General features: G+C 43.1%; 2 protein-coding genes across 5 annotated transcripts in view; one reads left to right on the top strand and one right to left on the bottom strand.

Moving 5' to 3' along the window:
* st14 (ST14 transmembrane serine protease matriptase) overlaps positions 1–16,420 on the top strand; it is a 28,722-nt gene extending 12,302 nt beyond the window's left edge. Inside the window, exons 2-19 of the mRNA XM_049584596.1 lie at positions 1,270–1,417; positions 2,058–2,218; positions 3,408–3,478; positions 3,896–4,068; positions 4,772–4,807; positions 5,378–5,606; positions 6,927–7,066; positions 7,731–7,834; positions 8,251–8,360; positions 8,718–8,848; positions 9,355–9,459; positions 11,717–11,824; positions 12,171–12,284; positions 12,861–12,980; positions 13,474–13,654; positions 14,471–14,739; positions 15,305–15,441; positions 15,583–16,420. Coding sequence (XP_049440553.1) covers positions 1,270–1,417; positions 2,058–2,218; positions 3,408–3,478; positions 3,896–4,068; positions 4,772–4,807; positions 5,378–5,606; positions 6,927–7,066; positions 7,731–7,834; positions 8,251–8,360; positions 8,718–8,848; positions 9,355–9,459; positions 11,717–11,824; positions 12,171–12,284; positions 12,861–12,980; positions 13,474–13,654; positions 14,471–14,739; positions 15,305–15,441; positions 15,583–15,744 — 2,499 coding nt within the window. The 3' untranslated portion in view covers positions 15,745–16,420. The remainder of the gene's footprint in view (positions 1–1,269; positions 1,418–2,057; positions 2,219–3,407; positions 3,479–3,895; positions 4,069–4,771; positions 4,808–5,377; positions 5,607–6,926; positions 7,067–7,730; positions 7,835–8,250; positions 8,361–8,717; positions 8,849–9,354; positions 9,460–11,716; positions 11,825–12,170; positions 12,285–12,860; positions 12,981–13,473; positions 13,655–14,470; positions 14,740–15,304; positions 15,442–15,582) is intronic.
* Positions 16,421–18,338: 1,918 nt separating this feature from the next.
* kirrel3l (kirre like nephrin family adhesion molecule 3, like) overlaps positions 18,339–24,280 on the bottom strand; it is a 74,716-nt gene continuing 68,774 nt past the window's right edge. For 3 of the 4 annotated variants that reach the window (XM_049584597.1, XM_049584599.1, XM_049584601.1), the window contains exons 10-15: positions 24,113–24,213; positions 23,207–23,405; positions 21,666–21,785; positions 21,360–21,469; positions 21,115–21,204; positions 18,339–20,997 (exon numbers count right to left, since the gene is read on the bottom strand). In XM_049584597.1, coding sequence (XP_049440554.1) covers positions 20,506–20,997; positions 21,115–21,204; positions 21,360–21,469; positions 21,666–21,785; positions 23,207–23,405; positions 24,113–24,213 — 1,112 coding nt within the window. In that variant the 3' untranslated portion in view covers positions 18,339–20,505. The remainder of the gene's footprint in view (positions 20,998–21,114; positions 21,205–21,359; positions 21,470–21,665; positions 21,786–23,206; positions 23,406–24,112; positions 24,214–24,280) is intronic. The other variant, XM_049584600.1, reaches the window with a different exon arrangement.

The raw sequence follows: 24,280 nt of genomic DNA, 5'->3' as shown, positions 1-24,280 counted from the left end.
TGGGTTTGGAATCCACAGCGAGCCTTGCTAACGAGACTCAAGACAAGCCACTGCTCTTGATGTTCGTTAAAGTTTAGAGAAAAGGCGCCAGACTGTAGACACAGCTATGACTCACATTTTATTTTCGATGAAATGGTAAAACATTTTTTTAAATTTGTTTTAGGCCTGTAGGTTACATATTTTTTACAATTGGATACTGTGAGAATCACTTTAGGCCTACAGCAATGATAAATGAAAATTAAAATGTTCAAAAGTAAATGTGGTTCATTTCCAAGTAGCCTAATTTTTGGTCAAAGCAGCAGGGAGCCATTAGAGAGGGGCTAAAGAGCCTCACCTGCTCTGGAGCCACAGGTTATCTACCCCTGTCCTACGCATTTGGCTCACTGGAGAAGTTTCAGTTGGTTGCAATCTGCAATCTTACCACTAGATGCCACTAGATCCTTCAAAGTAAACCTTATATATTGCGCACTAAAACCATTCTTGTTTGTTTTACACCAATGACCTGCTACTGGAGTACAAACTCCTCCCTCCACTGATTGATTTCCTTGGTAGCCTGATAATGGGTCAGTAATGTTTCCCTGGTAACATTTTTCTAGACCTTGATCACATTCTCAGTATGAGGGGCAGTGATGCTTTTATCATTTCTTTTATGGAATTACTGTGTTAGCAGTGTTGTTTCATTGATTTCAGTTACAGAAATGTCCATCTAAGATGTATGGCTTTTATCATTATCCTGCTGTTTGAAACAAATTCATTTTTTTTGTTATGGGAAGATGCATTTAACAACTTTTTGGAGCATTCCAAATAACTACCTTGCATTATTTATTTATTTTATCTATGAGGAGAAAATGTGATTTATTGTGTCAGAAACTGTTGTTGATGGCTTAATCCTTGTAGAGTAATTTGGGGATCTCCTTTAGGGTTTGTGGTAAAATAGAAGTTAGCGTAACTCAGGGTTTGAAATTATCTTTTTTTTTGTCCATCTGCCAATGTGGCTGGTGGATTCCAAAATCTACCAGCCACTAAATAGATTACCATTGTTTGTTTTGGCTGGTGAGTGAAGCACATCTAGCAGCTACTTGCATATCATATCATTTGGCTGGCGGCCACTGCTCATTTCCAACCTTGGTGTTACTGTAGTATTGTTACACTGCAGGACTACACTTTTGCTCACTGTTTATTCTAAGTAAAGTAAATGTTATGTGCATCCAGAACATGGCAAACTTGCTGTATGTTTACTGACTATATTTCGCTCTTTCTCTGCATCAGGGCCACAACAGCCATCATGAGCGGATTGACTTCTTAACCAGCAAAGAGAAGGGGTCATCAAAGCGGAAGGTCGGCATCGTGATCGGGGTCCTTGTGGGGCTTCTCATCCTCGCGGCTATTGCAGCGTTCCTTATTTGGCTGTTTGTCTGTGAGTATAGTTGAAAGCTTTCCTCTGCTATATCATCCACAGTGGAGACTTGAAGTATAGCGCTGTGTTTTCATATGATAAATTAACGATGAAGAAAATCACAAGATGTTGGACATTTTTTGGACATTTCTGTACATAAATCAGGGGTATTCTTAATAGAATTAAATGAGAAATTGTGAATATTTATTCAAGACAGGCATAGCATCAGAAACTGCAAAGTGGATCATTCCCAGTTGCTGTGAAGGCACAGCTCTTTGATATAAGAGTGTAAGAGTGGCTTGTTTGGACTTTGTAATTTCCCATTAGTGTTAGCCTATTTGACAGCTCCGACTTTCTCCTTTAATAATGCAAAGGAGAAAAATGTCACAGAGTCCATGGCACAGCTTCCTTGTCATTTATACATACAGAGTCTGATAAAAAGGCCTCTGAAGTCTTGATAAACAGCCTCTTGATTCAACTGGCTGTTTTAATTGCTCTGAGAGCCAAACTGTCTGCTTGATATGAGATCGCACTGTACAACTTTAAAATAGCGCTTCAGGGCCTGTTTAAAACCCCTACGTCTCCTCTTTCATCACAGGCAGCTATCTTATAGCATTTTGTTGATCAAACACTTAACTCTCATCTGCCTCTCTCCTCCAAGTTAAAAATGCTGAATCAGATAGCATTCTCAGTATGCAGAACAGCCAACTGACACGGGTCTTCAGTGGGCATATGAAGTTGGCCGATGTACCTTATAACCAGAAGCTGGAGGATACCAAAAGCAAGCAATTTGAGGACTTGGCGGTCAAACTGGAGGCAATTGTGAGTTTGACACTCGAAGATGACTTTCCTGTTTTTGCTTCCTTTCTATCCTCTACATTGTTTATTGTTAACTATTTTGAGCACAGTGTTACACACAGTTCTCTTCTCTCGCTGAGGATTAGTTGCTTGGCATGGGGAAAATGCTTTTTAAAAATGCCCCTCCCAATGCACACAAAGTGCTGAAGGCACAGTCGCGTGGGTGGGATAAAATGCCGTACATCTTCTTAGTAATTCCCTCAACAGCATCTCCTATTATTGGAGGCAGTGGAGATGGTCGTAGCACCACTTCGCAGCATGTCGATAGAAAAAAAAAACCTTGCTCAAACTCCATCAAGTGCACCCTTTCTCCGTTTAAAACTGCATAAGTGAGGGTGTTGGTGAGGATTAGAGTGGAGCTGGAGTGTTAGATGACTGCATGATTGAGGGGATAAGCTTCATGATGTGCTAGGTTTACACTTGCATACAACAAAAAAGCTTTTGAGGAGTAATTTCAGATCTAGGTTACTGTTTACATGACGGGTGCAGCTTGTGGAGTGCTGCTTCAAGTATGCTGGGCTTAAGCACCTTGGAGATAAAGGCATCATGTTAAACCAGTTGTCCCAAATCTTTACCCTGCCACTCTGGCACCACCTGTCTGTAGAGTCATTGAAACACTGCATTTTATCTCCCCTGTGTCTCTTAAATGGGCTCAGTAAAATGGCAATGGGTTCATATCTGAAGTTGCTGACTTTAACTTTAGAAATGGCCATTTTTAAACTTGATATTATATTTTATGATAACTGAGCTCGTTGTCCTGTGAACAACCCCTTTCCTCACCCTCCCTGACATTTTCTGCTTTATCACTAACGAAACAAATTATACGTGCCCTTCTGCAGCTGTTTCTTTTTTCTCCTTTTTTTGGCATTACCATTTCACAACAAGTACTTGAAGATAAATACCACTATACATGCATAATATATGGCAGTAACCCGCATTTAAGACCACAGAGTATGACTGCAGCCTTGTTTGATACAGCTCGCAGCTCACAGCAGCTGAAGGCAAAACAGTTAATTGAGAATCCCATTGTTGTGTGCTTTTCATGGAAAGGCGCTTTTTATGTTAACATGCTAATTTGTACTTTTGTCTTTAGGCAGACAAGCAGAAATCTTGTACATGTTCTTTTCGCTAAAAATATATCTTGTCTACACAGCTGAAGAACAGCTACACGAACGATGAGCTGCTCGACAAATACCACACTAAGTCTGTGGTCACGGCTTTCAGGTACTGTGAAATCTTGAGCCTCTTTAATTTTTGTATACCGTTGAACAGATCGTGAAAACTTTATGTAAAAGAAACTTCACATTAAATGTTGTATGAAGGGAAAGCTTTGTTGCAAAGACCTCTGTGGATTCGAAGTTTCAAGTCTGTTGCATTACTTAGATCAACAGAAATCAAGGTTAGATGAGGTCTGTTGACTTGCGGCCACACCTGGTTATTGTTGGACTGTGAAGTTCTGTACCAACAGCAGCGGTAACTTTACAGAAGTTTACAAAGCATGCACCTACTGCTAAATTTGACTTTTGTGATTTACAGAAATCCGAATCCTCCATGTTCTCCTTGAAGTTGTTACCAAATGATCTCTTTCTGCTCTTCCTTTTCACCCTCCATCCATTTCTCTCCCATCTCTGCTTGCACCAGTGAGGGTGTAATAGCCTACTACTGGTCCCAGTTTAATATTCCATTCGAAGACCAGGAGCTTGTGCCGGAGTTCACGGAGGAACGGGTGTCTGAGGTACTGGAGAATAGCATTAAGGTTATGCGCAGAACAGCAAGCCGTGAGGATATCAGCATCACTGACATCACCTGCTCGGGTATGTATCACCAGGGCCACATGGGATGTGGGGGGGTTACATCAAGGGGCAGGAAGATGGGAGTTCCCTTTAGCTGGCTTCAGATTATGACATTTAACAATCAGCACAGATAAAGCTCTGTGAATACAGATCTAAATAAGGTCATTGTCATCTCCTATCAGCATTGGTATTCTGTATGCTTTCTATTTGGATTATAGGAGCTCGCTCTGAGTTGTGCTGATAAGATGATAGCAGATAAGCCAGACCTCTCTGCTTGTGCTGCATCTGAGATTGCACATTTTATGCTGTTTGGATCCTCTAATGATATTAGCTGGGCTCTGGCCTGGCTTGAGACAGCCATTTTTCTTCCTTCTGTCCTCTCAGCATTCACATTGCATTTGTCCACATCCTGGCCACCAGCCAAGCGCTGGCCCTGTGACTCAGTGGTTTTGGTCCTCTTTAAAATGATTTCTGTGGGTATGATTTGATGTTGCTGTCCCAGATAGTTAGACAGAGATGTATGGGTTGCTGCTGTAGGGCAAGGTGAGATGGAGCAGAAAGAGCTACACACCATCACCAGTTCCCTTAACCGCAGGGAAATTGAACAGAAAATGTGCAACCCAAATATTTTAGGCTCATGCATCAAATTCTATCAGCCTTCCAACATTAGCGACCCATTCTTACCTTTCCTCCTGTTTCCCTGCCACTCTCTCTCTGTCTCCAGCCACAGATTATCGCATGGCCAGGAACCCCAGAGCCAGTGAGTACAGCGTGTCCCATTTCAATCACTCGCAGTTGTAATTTTCCAGCTGGCTAGATGCTCACCCTCCTGCCAGTCTGTAACGAATGGCTGGCCTGGCCTGTACTGTACATGTGCTGCTCTAGTCGGAGATTGAGAACCCTGTATCAGGCCAGAGCGAGTCAGTCACTATGCCCGCCGACACTTTTCTTTGACACTGTCTGCTGATTTATTACCTCAGGATGATTAGACTACATTACATTACCATAGTAGCTGTACTATCCTTACATGAATCTGTCTTTGCATACATCTACAACATAAAGGATGGGAGCACTTGTGATTAAATCGTATTCAGATGTGTAATCTGTAATGCAAAGTCATTGCTTTGCATAATTAGAAATTGATTTTGAGGAAAAACAGAAAAGATACGATCTTCACTGTCAAAATTTCTTAAAATAACAGTCAGGAAATGAGCAGGAGAAGATGCAGAAACTGATGGTGATGATCAGATTTTGATTTACAAGCTGTAAACTACTTTTGCCGAGTTACCCCTGTCTGTGCTAACTGTGTAACCAATGATGTCATTCCCAGAGGAGTGTTTCCACCGTCTGGAGGCTACAGAAAAGGAACAAAAATTTGTGTCACCAGGGTACCCCAAAGGCTACCCCGCCAAGTCTCGGTGTCAGTGGCAAATCCGTGCTTCGGAGAACAGCGTCATTTTTGTCACTTTCCCTTTTTTCCACGTCGAGGATGACTGTTCTGATGACTTTGTCTTCATCTACGACTCGCTGAGTCCAGATGAATCTCAGGCCATCACAGAGTAAGTCAGAGGGTTGTGAGTGTCTAGAGGGTTTGGGACACATTATGCTTCAAGGTCACACTGGTGTTTTTTCCACAAGTAGAATCTTTATGGATGGATCAGGTCTTACCCTCATGCTATTTACTTGCAGTGTGCCGTGCAGTATCCCTCGCACTAATGCCCCTGAGAGGAAAAGGAAACTTAAATTTACTCATGTTTGCTCCCACAGTACATCAAGTCGTGACACAAACCATATTCTCATTTTGCCTTAAACCTTGGTAGCGGGGTTTATTTGATCGGGCTCAACCAGCATTTGTCTCATTTATTTAGCCTTGACAATCAGTGGGAGAAGGGAAATATAGTTCCCAGAGGAAATCCACAAGGAATCACTTGGCTGAAATGTTGCAGAGGGATTTAGGAGTAAAAGCTGTGTTGATGTGGGTGAAAAACACGTTCCACTTCATTCCTTTCACTGGATTTGTGATAACAACTTTTTTTGGGGGGCCCTGAAGCGTTTAGCGCTGCATGTCTCATTTTATTGTTAACTTTTGAGACCTCGGTGAGATTGAGTTGGCTGAAAAAGACCTCTGCTTTCAAATCTGTGAAGGGTGCCAACCTGAATCCTGCTACACCACTGTGTGTAATTGCACTTTGTCTATGGGGGAGGGCTATGATTTGAAGACTACGGGCTCCTGAATGCAACAACAGTTGTGGCTGCAGGCAATTTCAAACTCAGAAACCATTGCCAAACAAATATGCGTTACCAAGTGATGCATAAAATTTTTGTAAAGCTATTGAGCGATCAGCTTTATCCAAGGTGACATGAAGTTTATGAGAGCCATAATATAATACTCTATAATGACATTATTCTAGTAGAGGTAGATGTATTGGTGCTCTTGCAGCGTCATTCACACCTCCATCGCTCTGCCGCCAGCAGTGCTGAAACTTTTTGCTAATGTACCTAATGTTTGACTTTGAAACTCCGCCTAAGCAATTTCTATCTAGTGCTGGCACATCTCTCCTTATTTATCTCTTTCTCTACCTCTCTCTGCTTATCTATTGATTTCTTTTCAAATTATTTTTTTTTCTGTAAGCATTTTAAACTTGTTTGCTGAATTGATGTTTTAGTGCTTCTGACTAAAAACAATTACAGCTGTATTTGAGTTCCCTAAGTGTTGCGCATCCAAAGGAAAGCAAAACTCCATTCAGTAAATGCATCAGACGTTCAGCTCATGCTTTATGGTTGTGTTTACTACAATTTGTTGCAAACATCTCTCTTTATTCCGTAATCGTACCTGATTTGTGTACCATCGCGGTTGACTACTCATCCTTCTCTCACAGGAAGTGTGGTCAGAGGCCCCCCTCAAACCCTCTGGAGGTAGTGTCATCCGGCAACATCATGCTGATAAATTTGATTACTGACAGTGATGTCCAGAGGCCTGGCTTCGAGGCCAAGTATAAAGCCATCCCCAGGTCTAAAGGTAATGGAGACATTCACAGCACTTACCATCATCTTCCAGCTGCATTCTGTAGTTTATCTGCAACAGTTTGCCTTGATTTCTTTAGTTTTGTTTATACTTAAAGTAGCAGTGTGTAGGATTTAGTGGCATCTAGCAGTGAGGATTGCAGATTGCAACCAGCCGAAACTTTTCCGATGTGCCAACTGTGAACTCCCGGTTAGAATTCTTTCAGTGTTTATTGTTCAAGAGGTTTTTACTGGAAGCCAAAAATATGGGCTGCTATACCAGTACCTGTTCATGTGTGCTCACCTTTTTTCTCTGATAACTTGAGATCCAGATGTTCAGGGGATTTTACCAGGAGCCAAATTGTCCACAGAGGTCTCCTATTTTGGGCCAGTGTTTGGTTTGTCCATCCTGGCCTACTGTAGAAACATGGCACTGCAACATGGTGGACTGTGTGAATGAGGATCCACTCCCTATGAGGGTGTAAACTGCTCATTCTAAAGTAACAAAAACAAGACTGTTCAGTTTTTCCGGGTGATTATACACTAAAGAAAACTAGTTATTATATTGTATTCCATTCCTGCCAACATGTCCCCCTAAATCCTACACACTGGACCTGTCAACCCATTAGAAATTATAATGCGTTATGCACAAATGTGAATATATGCCGTGCTCTTTGCAGTTGAAACCTGTGGTGGCCTCCTCTCTGATAAACAAGGAGTCTTCACCTCCCCACTTCACCCCAGCTTCTATCCTCCTGCCATGGACTGCAAGTGGACCATTAAGGTTTGCAACACTGCCTCCATCCCCCGGCCCCCTCCTCTACTTGAAACCCCTCCACCCACCTCCCTCCTTCTCCTCCTCCATCCTTAGCCTGCCATGAGAGGAATGCTGAGGCAGCACTGTAGAAGCCAAGCTGTTCAGTACCTCTTCTATCTTCATCTGTCAGACCGCTGTTGCTGCCGCAGCTCTAGCTGAGCTGCAGTGCTTTGTGTGTTGGTTTTGTTTGTTGGTGTGTATGCAGTGTGTGTGTGTGTTTGTTTGTGTGTGTGTGTATGCACCCACAGCCTCTTTGGATGTGTTGCAAACTTGTCTGCTTGAATTTACATGGGATACAGATGCGTGTCTTGGTGTGTAGGTGGAGTGACATGCATGCTAAATAAGGTTGTGATGAACCAATCACCTCTTCCTCTGCTCTGTAGGTACCTGCTGGGAACAAGGTGCGGTTGAGGTTCAACATGTTCCGCATGAAAGAGCCTGGGGTGGACACCCGTGTGTGTAACAAAGACTATGTCGAAGTTATGGGTCAAAAGTAAGATTTTAACTCATTTAAATGATGCCCTAAATGTTCCCTAAACTGTCTGCCGTAAGCATCCATCACAGTTTACAAACACTGTCCTTGCTGTATTTGTGAATGCACACAGTTTTCCAGTGGAGTTACTCACATTTAAGTCCCTCTCACTTGCAGTTTTACCTCCAAATTAAATCTTTCACATGATTTAACTGAACTAATGGGCCGTTTACATCTTGTCTGACTGCTCATGTTTCTTGCCACATTGGACATTATTGTGGCAGCATTGCTCTTTTCTCATTAACACTGTAAAAAAAACAAAAAAAACAAGTTGTAATAAACCTGAATTGTCCTTTAAATATTGGTCTTTGGTCTCAGGTATTGTGGAGAGCTGACGTCTTTGGCTCTGACCAGCACCACCAACGTCGTAGAAGTGAACTTCCACTCCGATGAGTCCTACACTGACAAAGGCTTCAGTGTCGAGTACAGCGCTTACGATCCCGAAAACCGTGAGTTAAAAGTCTTGTCTCCTTACACGACACTTGGCGAGATGGGTGAAATGTTGCGATGTGACAGCGACACTCATAGCCTGCCATTACAGAGCGAGACAGGGGGAGTAACTTTGTAGTCTGAGAGACTACAAGACGGTAGCTGACTGACAGTCAAATGGAGCTGTTTAGTGATGGAGGCTTTGAAACTGCAGCAGTGAAACTCAAGAGCTAGACTAATCACCAGAGAGCTTGTTTATTGGGTCCATTTTATTTGCCACTGTCAGTCAGGAGCACTCCGCTTTCAATACCCTCCGCTCTTTATGTTGTCTCCCGGTTGGACCAAAATGGATTTATAATTGCTCTGATCAACAGGGACAAGCATTGGCAACATGATGGATGTTGCGAACATACACTGTCACTCCCTCTCGCTCAATTTGTCATCATCGTCTTTCTCTCCTTTTTTCCTCTGCTCCCTCCCTCTTTTCACTGTTTTTTTTGGTTTTGTTGTGTTTTTTTGTGAGCAGCTTGCCCCGACAAGTTCGCCTGCAACTCTGGCATCTGCATTGGGAAAGAACTGAAGTGTGATGGCTGGAACGACTGCGGTGATATGAGTGACGAGAGGAAATGCAGTAAGCTCCCCCTCAACCCAGCCACACTTTTTCTGTCTTAACTCCCCTCCTTATTTCTTGTCCTCTGTCTTATGTCCTCCTCATCTGAGCTCCTTTAATGAAAAGTCTCACATTTGGCAAATACCTTTATTTCAGATCGATATCACTCTTATAGCTGCCTGTTAAATTAAAGGCTTCAGCCAGCAGCCAATTAGCTTAGCGTAAAGACTGGAAACAAGGAAATGACTAGCCTGGCTCTGTCCAAAGGTAACAAAATGTGAAGAGTAAAACAACCAGTTGTGGTTTTATGGGGAATTATGTACAGGACTGTTTGTTGGCTGGGCGCAGTGTTTTTCTGGAGTCCTATCTTCAATGTCAGATTGCCAGGCTTCAGGAAGTTACTCACTGCCAATGGCCAAGAAATAGGGTGGTGCAGTAATGAGCCCTAAAAACACGGAAATGAGATAGCCTTTAGTACTGTCGGTTCCCTCGTCTCAAAGTCAATGGGTTTTTTTGAATGGTTTTTTGGTTAGATGCCTGAAATAAGGTGTGTGGTGAACACAAACTTAAAGGCATAGTGCACCAAAAAATGAAAATTCAGCCATTATCTACTCACCTATATGCTGACCAGGCTCAGGTGAAGTTTTAGAGTCCTCACATCCCTTACGAAGATCCCAGGGGAGAGTGGGTAGCAACACAACTCCACCTAATGAGATGACAGCACCCCAGATTCAAACGTCCAAAAACACATCATTGAAACCACAAAATATCTCCATTTTTGGGTGCACAATCCCTTTAAGAGACGTTTACATTTTGTTCTACAGCATTAGATTCATCAGTAATACAGAACAATTTTAAAGCTATTGTTGTCTTAAAAAACACAGGTGGTTGAATTAGGCTACAGGACGTCATTGCGCCGAGCATGGCTTTACAGCCTCGTTGTGATGGCGAATTTAAAGGAATGCGACCCTGGTGTAGTTTGTTTACAGCCTAATGAACGATTGCATTTACACTGCACAAATCATAAAAATGGCGTCTTTTGTAAATATTATCCTGCTGAACAAAACATGCAAGTTTAATAAACGTTTGTTTGCCACAGAGCTCGCTTATTTTTTGCAAATATATAAAATCCAATGGAAAAATTCTGTTGGCTTTTTCTCAAGAGAACCAGGAAGGTGCCAATTTGGAAATCCATCGGTAAAAAAACAAATTTTTTTTTTCTTCCTTTACCTCTGGAGGCACAGCCCGGAGTTTTTCAACTAACCGAAGTGCAGGAGCCTCGGCGATTTCTCACGCCCTTAACTTCCGGCGGTGCCCCCAGGGAATCGCTGTGTTGTTTACAAATACTTCGGGTAGAAAACCAGCAGAGTTTAGCTATATATCAATCACATTTTTCACGTCACTATATCACTGTGTAGACGAATCTGATGTTTGTTAAGTGTAAACACAGTGATTGAACAAATGTTACTATTTCTGTGTTTTGTAATTAATGATTATCGTAGATTAGCTGGGCTAACCGTTACCTGTTAACGTTAGCCATTAGCGGTGTCTGTAATAACCATAGACTGTATAAAAATAAGGTAATAACTCATTAAACGGTCCGTGAATAAAATATTTTTTCCAGCGGATATCTTAGTTACAACATGATTGAGCTAGCAAAGCAGTTTTGTGCTGCTATGTGTGGTATTTATTCAGTTATGGGAAATCACGATGTCTAGAAAGCAGCAGTGGCTGCAGCTGACAGGGACAGTTAGCAAAGCTAACATCAGGACGTCATCTGTTAAAAGCCTCCCGTTGTCGGATACGACATGAAACTACTCACCAATTACCCCCACTGTACAAAATGAAGCCAAAATGAGACTGGATACGGCCGCTGCCAGTAGCAGTAGCAATCTCCGCGGTGTCAAGTTCCCGCCCAAACACCCATCCGAAATTTATTTCAGTTGTACTTATTTTAGTTTGGCTCATGTCCCATCCACTTTCATGGAAATTATCCCAATGTTGATTGGGATAATTTAATGATTTAAGTGTTGTGTTGAATTTCTGTCATAATGCCAGCTAGCATACATTTTGTGCATTAGCTAGCCAACAGCCCATATATTCTCAGTATATTCCACTTGCTAGCTATGCGTAAAGTTAAGATCCATTATTCCCCCTTACCAGATTTGGTCCACCCCAGTGATGACTCCATGGCTACAGCCTTGCCTACTGGTATACAGTATATATTTATGTCTTTCTCAGTTGCACTGTTCTATACATGATATTTCTGTTCCCTCAGAATGTGAGAAGGATCAGTTCACTTGTGCCAACAGCATGTGCAAACCCAGACTCTGGGTGTGTGATCGTGTCAACGACTGCGGAGACGGGAGCGATGAGGAAGGTTGCAGTAAGTATTCCTAAAGCGCTCAAACCCCTATCTAATGCTATGCTAATTGTGCTAACATTAAAGGCACATCACAGCTAATGTGCTGGTCACTGACTCCTGGGTTGTGTGCAGTCATTATTTAATCGGTAATAGAGTTTGTTTGAAGCCTTGCTCAATTTGCTCAGCATCCCTCTAGACGCTTAATCATGCGTAATGCACCAAAGAAGAATGGAGACAGATGCTAATGTCCACCGTGGCTGTGCTGCTAATGTCCTTCTGAAGCTCAATGGCTTGTCTTCTCCTTGTTTGAGTTTTTTTATCTTTATTTTATCATGATTTCCTCATTACTGTGTTTCATCGCCTCCAGGTTGTGACGAGAATGAGTGGCGCTGTGGTGACGGGACATGTATGCCTCAGGATGTTGTGTGTGACAAGAAGATGGACTGTGAAGATGGAAGCGACGAGGCCTCTTGTAAAACCTGTAAGTGGCAGCACTTATTCTCTTACAGCCAGTGACGCATTTAAAAAAAATCCCCACCGGAGTGATTTATAAGTATGTTACACAAACCATTAAGCAATTAACCTTCGTCAGTGAAGCTTTAGGTTTTATAAAGATGCTTCACTGAAGGCTTCATTCTTAATTCAAAGTATTTTTCACTGTTCACATTCTTTCAGCTCTTTCTCTTATTTCCTCCCACTCTCTACTTCACTCTTTATCAATTTCCCTTTCAGTCACTCACTTGGCCAAACGCGCGCGCACACACACACACACACACACACACACACACACACACACACACACACACACAAGGCTCTCTTGCATTTCCTTTTGATTTTCACTTCTGTGAATAAAGAGGGATATTAGACCTCAACCCCAATCAATACCCCCAATCAATGCAATCTGCTCCTCAATCACTATGCATTGTGCATTCAAGCATCACTTTGAAGCCTCTCTGATTGCATAGTCTTTTACTGGTTATACTTAGCAGTGCTCTAACACTTTGATTGAAATACGCTATGTGTTTTGATTTTGGGACCTGTCTCCTCCCCACTGTAGCTCCGGGCATCTGCTCTGACTTCAGCTTCAAGTGTGAGAACAGTGAATGTGTCAACAAGGTGAATGCCGATTGTGACCGCGTCAACGACTGCTCTGATGCCTCCGACGAGTCCGGCTGTAGTAAGAAATGTTTTAATCTCTTTCTGCCTTACACAATTTAGCTTTTTCTTTTTTAAACAATTTTTAAAACAGCTGAAAGTGGATTTAATCTCTTCAGTGTCATTCAAGCTAGATTATAGAAGAGCTGGGTAGAGCTGCGCGTTGGGCTGTCTGTTAGAAAAGAGCCCCAGGCCTTGACTGCTTTATTTATTTCATTCGTCTTTGAAAGCAGCTCTTGTCATCTCTGAAGTTTTTTGTTTTTTCCTCCATTTAAGCCTCGGGGTGTGTCTGTGTTTTTTTCCACATTTTTTGATCAGCTAATATGCCAGTGTGCCTTATTAGGATTCCAAAGAGTCATAGTAGCATTCACAGCCAAGGCCGGCGTCATGACAGCTTCCAGTCAACTTAATCTCATTTTCTGATTTTTCCCTCTGATCGCACATGCCAGTCTCACCTAGTAGTTTGCGCTCACCAACGCCCCTCCTCTCTCATTATATTCTCTGTTAAATGTCAGATTGTGGCACCAGGCCCTATAAGCTGAACCGCATCGTAGGAGGGCAGAACGCTGAGCTGGGGGAGTGGCCCTGGCAGGTCAGCCTTCACTTCAGGACAGACGGACATGTTTGTGGTGCTTCGATCATATCTGAGACGTGGCTCCTTTCGGCTGCACACTGCTTTGTCACCTCCAACCCCCAGTGAGTCACATTTTAAACATCCATAGCACGCAAACATATGCACACAACAGGACTGTACTGTGTTTATAATATGTAACACATTCCCTTTCATATATTTTGGTGTATTGTTTCCCTTTGATATTGTATCATTTATCACATTATCCAACATTTTATTACATCTCTTTACGCAATTTTCTCAGAGACATTCTGCTGGAAAAAGAAAGTAGAACTGTGCACAACAGAGGACCATTTATATACAAATTGCAAAGTCTGAAAATTAGCCCCTGATGATACAGTTAATTCAGAAAAACCTTGGGGGGGGGGGCTAAATTTACATCTCATCTATGGAAGCATGGAGCTGTATTTATCAGCATGCCCTGTAGGTGGAGCACTAACCATGCTGTTCAGCCTGAGCCAACTCTATTGTTGTTGAGAAGGGAATGTGTTCATTTTCACAGACTCAAACTTGTTGTTATTTGCTGTACAAAATGATGTTGAATATGCTGGCATTTTCCAGATTATTTAATAAAAGCCACAGCAGTTTTCTTTACAGTCACATATCATCACAGATAATATTTAATCATACATATTTTTATACAGGGGTGATGATGATGCCATGAGTGTTGTGTTTTTGTTGAGACTGTAAGAGAGGATGTGATGCCGAAAGCTCTTCTTACCGTTTTGTCTCAATAAAAACTGTAACCTTAGTGTAGCATACAATGCAGGGCTATTGTGTTGGCTTGTATTGGATTGCACACATGTTCATCATATTGCATCCACTCATCCTGGCTCACGTGTGTACACACACATAACCTTTGCCTCATGATGCTGCCACAGGAACCATATTGCATCCAACTGGCAAACCTACAGTGGCATGCAGAACCAGTACAGTCAAGATGGCGTACAGCGCAGAGGACTGAGGAGGATCGTCTCCCACCCGGATTATAACCAGATGACCTTTGACTATGACATTGCACTGCTGGAGCTCAGCGAACCGCTGGAGTTCACCAACACCATCCAACCCATCTGCCTACCCGCCTCCTCCCACGTCTTCCCTGCAGGCATGTCCTGCTGGGTCACAGGCTGGGGCGCGCTCCGAGAAGGAGGTATTATGCATGAATTGGTGATTCTGGGCAGAACTGTCGTCATTTGTTGTTTTTTGCTCCAACTGATTATTATACTAATTTTGAATATTTATGCTGTTTATTATTCCTCAATCACGGGTGACCCACTCTACAGTTGTGTTTTTCCTTTTTGCATATCCAACTCACATCAAAATTAAGACATCCCACTCCTCCCCCATCCTTCTCACAATGCGCTATTCATCTCCGTCCTTCATCTTCCTTCCCTGCCTGCTTCCTTCTTCTTCCCTTCATCTCTCTCTCATTTCATCCTTTAGTCTTTCTTTCCTTTAATGTCCCTCCCATTTCTTTATCTTTCCCATCATGACATACTTCTCTTCCGCTCTACCCTCCCTCCCTTTTCTCTCATCTTTTTCTAATCTGCTCTATTCCATTAAGCCTTCTTCCATATCCATATATCAAGACAGACGCCGACTCTCCTGGGAAGCCTCTTAAACCTTCATTAGCTAACACTAATCCATCCCATTACCACCTTTGATGTTGGCGATGAACACAGAGGTCACGTGACCCCTTTGTCCTGGTCTTGCAGGTCAAAAGGCACAGGTGCTGCAGAAGGCAATGGTGAAAATCATCAATGACACGGTGTGTAACGTGGTCACTGAGGGCCAAGTCACCTCCAGGATGCTCTGCAGCGGATTCTTGGCTGGAGGAGTTGATGCATGCCAGGTGAGACTGAGGCGCATGTGCTTCAGAACAGAATAAAAGGACATTGGCTGAAACCGAACAGGTTTTGACACCCATATAATTATCATGCTCTCACATCCAAACCCAATCTAATAGCCACTCTCTCCTCACCTTACTCACCAGGGAGACTCCGGAGGCCCCATGGTGTGTTTCGAGGAGAGTGGGAAGTGGTTCCAAGCCGGCATCGTGAGCTGGGGTGAGGGCTGCGCTCGTCGGAACAAGCCTGGTGTCTACTCGCGCGTCACCAAGCTGAGAGAATGGATCAGGAAGGAGACAGGGGTTTGATGATGTCAGTAGGAACAGGGAGGGATGCGGAGCAGGGAACAGCATCATAGTGCTGAAAATAATGGAGACGGAACATTTGAGTCTTGATTCGGGACGAGTCTCTCCAAGATTTATTCATTTAGCAGCAGACTGAGGATACTGTTGCATGGACCCAACTACTCACATGAATGACTTGAAGCACTTTATGTGGATGCCGACCTCCATCCTCTCGCTCCTGCAACACACACACACACACACACACACATGCACAAACACATACACATAAACCACACTAAGTCATATTTTGTATAGTTTTTTTAAGGCATGAATCAGCACATTGCATTCACTGAAAGCAAATCTTGAAATACACATATTCTTTGCCAAATGTAACTCTTTAAGATGGATGCCAAATCTAAAAAGTTTTTAAAAATGAAATTGTGTTTTTAAGCCTTAGCATTGTGTACTTCTAAACAGGTGAGATGCCTTTATCCTCTTGGGCTGCAGTCAATGTTGCACTTTGCCAGTGGGCTCATGCTGTAGATCTTTCTGTAAATTTGGGGTTTTATTCATCGATATCTTACAGGACCAGAACTCTTGTTTTAGCCTTTTTACTACAAAACACTTGCACATAACTGACGATTGTTTTGCAAAGCATAGCATCGGTTTTTAGATGGATTAAAGCATTTTTATCTACCTATCTGCCAGGCAGACATTCGTCTCAGTTTTTATCAACGTTTATATAAACGTTGTATAAACGTTATCTTGTAGAGACATCTGCATTACCGTGTGATGATAACAGAAGTTACAGGGAAAAAACAAAAGACTCGTTATGTTGCTCAAATCTATGCAGGGCCATTCTCATATCATACTAAAATGAATGAAACCAGAAGTGTATAAAATGCGATAATCAGTCTGAGAGCCCACAACAGTGTTGTTAAAGCTAGCTGGTGACTTTTATGAAAATAACCGTTTGTCATATTTGCTGAATCTGCCGCTACATGCACATAGCAGCACACGAGACAGTCTGTGAAAGAAATCCTGCCCCACCTCCTCTTCCTGCTGCTTCTTATGGCATTTGCTAGACTCCACTGCAGCTGAAGGAAAACAACCAATCAGAGCTGAGGAGTCTCTGACACAGCTGTTAGTCATGTCAATCAGTGGGTCATCACCATTAGTAGGTGGCAGTTATCATAGTTGGCAGATCTGCTGCTAAATTTCAGCGTCGATAGCGGCGTAGACATCACCACCAAGGGAGATTGATATGACAGAGTATTGATGAATGTCATTCAGGCACACATAAAATAATGTCATGAACATGACTGTCCATGTAGGCAATTATTTGTCAGCTAGGAAAGCTACAATGGCTTTGTTCTGTCAGCTGGCAGTTACATGGTTGCTGCCACTGGCTGACAGATTACACAGCATTTAAACAGCTTTCCCAGCCGTCGCTGTTACATGTTAAGTGGTGCACAGATGCACTAAAATGGACAACAGTCATGTGTGGTTGATGGTTGCAAATGCCCTTAGAAGCAGTAGAAAGAAGAGGCAGAGGAATATGATTGTTTTTCACAGATTATTGTCTCTTGTGTTACTGTCAGGATATTGTGAGAGTTTCAACAAATATGACAAAAAGTTATTTTTATGAAAGTTAACAACCACAGCTCTAAGTATACCAGACTTTTAGTTCGTGGGCGAAAACAGGCAAAAACACAGCATGGTCCCTGAAGAATGTTGATTTTTGTTGATCTGGAGTGAAGCTTAAGTTGTTGTTGATCTGAACAGGGGGTCCTGGATCAGTATTTCTAATACATATTTACAGATGCTTACTGGCCTTGCCTGGTCTGTGAATGATTTGCCAAAATGTGATATTCCAAGGAGGTCGGGCAGGCAGAGGATGAGGATTAGATCCAGTTGGCTTTTGCACAGGTCTCTAGTTAAGCTCAGGGTGATTGAGGTCTTCAGTCACACACACACACCTGACAGCCAAAGCAAACCAGTGGGGTTTTCATCAGTTTGCCAGAGCAATGCAATGAGTTCTTATCCCTGTGAGAGTTTCCTCTCTCCGGTCACGACCAAGTCAGTCAACTTTTAAATCTAAGATTTGACTGAGTGATTTCTCTTACTCTTTTTGCCTTCATCTCTGACTTATCCTGGAAATATTATATCCTGGGTAAGCAAACCAAAGATTAGCATAAGTATTATTTATTGAGGGGGAAAAAATTAAGAAGAAAAATTTGTTTAGGATATTGCTCAGCGGACCTCTTTTATTAATTCCACAGAGACTTACAGTGAAACTATGCAAGCGTAAATGTGTGTTTTTCACAAAGTAAGGAGAAGCCACAACTTTTACTTCTTTTAATTATTTCACGAGTATTGTACAGTGTGATTTGGACTATGGAAATACTTTATAACCTTTCTTTGTTGTGTGTGTTTTTCTATGTTTTTATACGAAAGAGTCGTAGTAATAAACATCTTTTATCCGATTTCTCAGTACCTAATTGCATTACCTGGACTATTTGTCTTTGACGAGGTCTCGTTTTGTATTATGTTGTGCATAATAAATGCATGTCTTGTGAGACCTTGTCCCTTCTCACAGTAGAATTGTAATGAGCATGTACCTCTCCTCCCCGTCGTGAGCAGCGTGCCTACCTGGGGAACAGAGGTGACAAGACGAACTCATATTGTCAAATAATACCTGCCTTTGTCACAGCTCTATCCTATTACCCTACGAGACGGGCATGTCGACTTCGGGAGGTGGATACACATACAGTGGGGGTTCCACTATCTCATCTGTCTTCATTAAAAGCAGCGCACCACTGGGGGAATAGGAAAATCAACATAGACAGTGCTGCTAATTTATGTATTCATCATTGTTGCTACATGGGAAGCTTTGTTTGTCGCTGTTCCCCATGCCCAATGAAGCTACTCACCAGGCTGATTAACTCTCAGGATTCACACCAGCCAGTTCTTTATCGGAAATGGTTTTATTTAAATATAAATATGTGTACAAAGGTACAAGCAACGATAGCTCATTTTTAGCAAATAAAATTCTTAATACATTATTAAAAGAATGAACAAACAAATGGCAATTAGTTGTGATCCAAAGAAAAAGCATAATAACTGCATTCAATGATTGATGAACAACTTAGAGAAGAAAATCTGTGGACCCAAATAAATCAACCAATATAGATACATATTTATATAAAGATACTTTACAGTAGAGCAGCTTACACGCTGTACATTAAGGCTTATATAAAATATAAAAATAAAGACAAGCGATGATGTTTGCCTCCTCACTTTAAGTGACATTTGATCTCTCGTCAGGCTGCCTGGTAACAGCTTTGTAGACAAATGGCAGTACAGGCGTCCATACTGAAACATCCAGGAAGTGGAATGCAACTGGGCCAGGTGCAGAAACCAATGTCTCAAACATGAAATGGACATGAATATAAACGCTGAAGATTTTCACTAGACACATCATTTGCATGCAACAGAGAGAAAGTATGGGCTCAGCCATTTGTACAGATACTTAGTGTTTCAGGGTAGTACTGTTTCTTGTAAACATATTGAGACAATTTTGATTGAGTTGTAAAACTTGAGAGTGTATGGTCCGCATTTAGGACTGCCTCACACGTCTTTTCCCCACCTGAGCCTGCTGAAGATGACGCTGCATTCAAGTTTATTTCAAGTTCAAGATTGCCACCATTTTTCCAAATCGCCACTTTTGATTGTTCTGGTAATAGCCTCCTCTTCGTTTTACAATCAGAAAACAGTACCAGGGGTAGGACAGCAGTATTCAGCATCAGCCCCTGTTTCCCCCTATACAATTATCACCATCTTTGGGTTTTCATGGCCTAAACTTGTCCATCTTGGTACAATACACAGTTAACATGTAGCCCTCCATTACAATGATGGCTAAAATACACATTCTCTTCATATCTCCTTCTTTTATCCACCATTAAACAACACTGCTAAGTCCAAAGTGTTAGGGTTATTATCAGAAGAAGCTCCAGGAATACAGCTCAGGCCAGAAGTATTCCTCCATTCTTTAAACTCTTCATAAAGTACAGTGCCTGTAGCACTTGTTGGTCAGTAGAGCTAGCCTGTTGTGCAGAATAGTTTGTCTGTCTCTGTGGATAGCTCAGTCTTTTGTGGATGATAGAGACACAAATGTGCTTAGAATTCCTTTCGCATGCCAACAAAACACCAAATGACAGACAACAATAGGTTGTTCATATCTGTTTTTTCCCCAAATATGTCTTAGCTTGTAATATCTTCTTTCAAAGTATTTTAGAGGTCATGATTGACATTTAGTGTTGACACAAAGTAAACTCTGAAAGGCAGGTAAACAGCTACCCCAGTCATTTTGGCCACCCAAATTCAGGAGATGCATTTCATTTGACTTTCTCGTTGGCCCTTGCACTGACAGAGTATCTCCACAGGTTTGGGTGGTCATCATGTAGAGATAACCTGGTGAGGTATCGCACTGTAATCGTAAGTTTGACTTGAACATCACAATCTGCTGAATTCTCCAGCTCAGGAGCTCTACAGTTAGCATTATTGTAGATCCCGCCATCCATCACAACAAATAAAGGTCGGTTATCCCATAACCTCCGTAAATCGCATGACTCCTCCAAATACTGTCCAAACATGTCCGCGAAGGACCGTCCAAGTAAAGTAAGTCTCTGTTCATGTTAGTCCAGCCACACGTGTGTGGAGGTGACAATGGTTATCTACTCACTGCTCCTGTACTCTTCTTTTTTTCCAGTTATTTTTGTCCAATCAGACATGCGTCTGCATACGTTGTGAAGGCCGGCCATAGTCAGACTGCTGGGAGGAAACTTGTGAGGAAGCATAAGAGAAGCGAGACGAGCTGGACACCTTGCTGGCCTGATCTGATTGGTCATACGCATCCACCTTCTCATAGGAAGCAGGCTTAACGTAGCTGGTGAAGGCGCGACCGTAGGTGGCAGGTAGGTAAGCTGAGCCACTGTAGAGGGGATCAGTTGGATAAATGCTGGCTGGCTGGGCGGGCTGCTGCTGGGCAGCTTGCTGCTGTTCATATGCGGTTCTGCCCGCTGTGGTGGTTGCGTATCGGTGGGAGAAGTCATAGACGCGAGGCTGGGTGCCATGCTGACCGTACATGGGGCTAGGGGAGGGCAGCTGTGACGGGGTGTAGACTGGCCGAGAGTTGGGCACATATTCAGAGAATCCACTGCTGCGGATATGGCGGTCTTCATGGCCACGGACATTATAGTAACCATTGGTGGGGTCCTATGAGAAGAACAAAGACAATAAATCAAACTTTGCATGATTCCGTATTATTATGGATGAAAATAATGCACTCTTGCTATTTTCAGTGTTTCTTCAAGAAAGTATTTTCAGTTTTACCTTGATGTCCGATCTCTCATCCTCCTCCTCTTCCAGGAGGTCGCTGTGTTCTGTGCGCGATGTCCCAGGAGACTCGCTGCTGTTCGGTGCCTGAGGGAAGACCAAGCATTTTTGAAGAATTACTCGGATTAACAAGACCTCGCTCGAATAAGAACAAAACAAAGTCTGAGCACTATATTACAGTGTTAATGTGAGTTTCCCTAACCATCAACAGAGATATCTACATGACATACAAAGAAATTTACCATGGGCTCTTTGACATCCTCCTCATCATCATTGCCACGTGTAGCGTTGTGATCACTGTGAACAATCTGAACTCTGATGTCACTCTTAGAAAGACGAGTGCACCTTTTACCTGTGGGGATTGAAAAGAAGAAGAGCTTTACTTGACATCACCAGGCAGACTTGTACATCAAAAATTCTATTTAATCACAGGGTGAGACGGCACAAAAATTGAACAAAAACCATTCAATTTTTGAGCTCACAAATGAAAAAGACTTTAATCTGTTTGATTTGAAGAATTGGCTGTTGACCCACTCGCCCATACTAACCGTTGAGCTCACCTTTGCCTGTGTGCCTGCAACAGAGGGAGACTAGAGTGATGACACAGATGAGCAGGACACAGCCTCCACCTACTGCTCCACCAACAATTATCAACATAGGCAGGGCCTCTGTAACAAGAACAGTAATAGAAGAGAAGTGCAGTGTAGGAGGAGTGGGGGTAGATGGTTGTCAAGAGAAGGGGAGGGATGAGATGAGAGATAGTAGAACATAAGTGTCAGTGTCAAGAACGTGCAGATCACAGTATAAGAAAGAAAAAGAGATCCATTCATTTGTCTTGCTAATCCCAGAAACGTCAACGCTTATATTAATTCATCTGCTGTAAGCCCTGGCCTGCTCACAGCTAGCGTATGCTCACGCGGGCAATCCGGCATCCCACAGCCTGGCTATTGTCTCTAATCTCTCTGAAAGAAGGGTAACAAGGCCTGACATGCAATGAAGCAACAGACAGTAATCTAATTAGAGATTCCAGGAGATACCGCTGCCCATTTCTCTGGAGACCTCACTCTGCTACGTTGATGTAAATTACTGGCGAGGACCTTATTTTTGGTGTCTGCTGCAACAGTGGCTTTCACTAGCATCAGTGTCGTAGTACTACTGCCTGATTTTAAGATCACTTAAAGGGGCTGCAGCCTGAGATGCTGAACTTGGCTCAGAGACAGTGATAGAGAATATGAGTCCAACCACAAACGCATGTGGCTTCCTCTAATTGACTGTCCCCAATCAATATCTATGTTATGGGGCAAACATATTCATTAAAAGAACCATCTGCTGATTAAATCATATCGATTAGAGGAGTATAATTAAGATAAGCACAAGACAGGAGCACTGCTTTCACCTAATCTGGCCAGCTTCACAGGAAGGATTAAGAGCATCACTATAACTTTTGCAGAGGGCCCTGCTGGGGGATTGTTACCCCTGTCTGTGGCCCCTTTTACACTGCCTGTTCAAGGCAGGAATGTCGCACTGTTATTCCACTACAATGTTCTTTCTAAAAGCTAAGATCGCGAAATGTGGAGACAGAGTTGTCTCGCCGCTAAGCTGGCAGCGGAGGTAGGAAAAGCACCAAATCAAGGCAGGACGGGGCCATGAACAGGACAAGTAGGACATTTTGATGATATGTTATGTATGCAACTTACTACTGGGAGATTTAAAAAGCAGCTAGCAGCAGTTAGCAGCTAACTCAAAGAAGAACAGCAGCCAAAAAAGTGGGAAAACAATAACGTCTCATCGTTGCAGAGGGTGAGATCAACCTCTATATAACAGGGCCAGTAAATGACTGTTAATGTCATGTTATGCCATTGTTATCATTTAGAAAGCTCTGCCAATGTGTGTGTTAAATGTCTCTAGAGGCGGATGCTGTTGTGTTACACTTGACGCCTGTCCCGCCTCTTTTGCTTTCAGGACACCAGCATGCTATATAAAATTACACATTGGGCGACATGATGCTGCTTTTGTTTGGCTCTGTGTAAATGAAGGTACTTTTTCGCTGCCCTATCACACAATCCCTGTGAAAAGGGCTAAAGTTTACCTTGCTCCTTCAGTGTGACCAGGGCAGTGCCGGTGCCAAAGCGGTTCCAAGCAGTGCAGTTGTAGCGCAGCTGGAAATCCTGGGCCAGAGTCTCGGACAGCACCAAGGAAGAAAGGACCCCGTGGTCGCTGGTTACTGTCTGCACTGAGTAACGACCGGAGGAACCAGAGGACAGGCTCATGTCTCCAAAGGTCCACACCTGTTGGGAGGAGCAGAAGAAAAGACAATGGGGAGTAAGTCACTTTTCTATGAAGAATTCCTCACCAGCGAGCAAAGCAGAGGCCTGCCCGGCTGTTTATCCTTAGATCCCGGCCTGCCGCTGACTGAACACCAGTTTCTCTCTCTGTTCTGCTTTCCTCTCCGCCGACCTCTAAGGTGCTCTGTGGCTGACACAGCTCACGGGCTCATGTTTAAGCTGCCTCCCACGTCTGCCCTGCAGGTGAGGCCTAAGGAGGGTTAGGTAGCTGCACTATGAAATAAGGCTCCTCTCTACCGTCTGTAGCACAGGGCCAGCAGGGCACCTGTCTCTCACTCCTCCTCACACCCTAATTATCCTCTCTCAGCCCAGCGTACGTTCAGCAGTTCAACAGGGTCAGCCGAGTGATGCCTCTTGGGCCGCTAATTGAATGCGGTTTGGCTGAAACCTGCAGGAAGCCGGTCTCCCACAGCTCCCCCAACTCCACTGTCTCTCCAGTCAATGTCGGTGCAATTACAGTTGTGAATGCGTGCGTGTTTGTCAGCGTGCGAGGCGGAGATGTGTTGGCGCGAAAGGTGTGAAGGTGAGGTCAGGGGTAAAACTACACTGACTGATCGCTCTCATGCGGGTGTGGCGAAGAGGAACATGGGAGTATGTAAGCTCCCAAACATAAGTGAGTGACGCACAACACAAATAAGAGGCTCACTTACAATCTTATCTGGCGGGGGGCTGCTTCCCACCCGGCACTCCAACTTGCCCTTGGAGTGCTTGACAGCGTGCTGCGTGGCGTCCGCTGTGATGATAGGTGGGCCTGTTGTGAGGAAAAAAGAAAGAGTGAGCGGAGCAGAGAAATGAGAAACAAAAGAATATTTTGAAAT

The sequence above is a fragment of the Epinephelus fuscoguttatus genome, linkage group LG8 (assembly GCF_011397635.1).
Source record: "Epinephelus fuscoguttatus linkage group LG8, E.fuscoguttatus.final_Chr_v1".
NCBI classification, from domain to species: domain Eukaryota; kingdom Metazoa; phylum Chordata; class Actinopteri; order Perciformes; family Serranidae; genus Epinephelus; species Epinephelus fuscoguttatus.
Note: the sequence above shows the minus strand (reverse complement) of the source record. Positions and strands in the feature narration are given on the sequence as shown.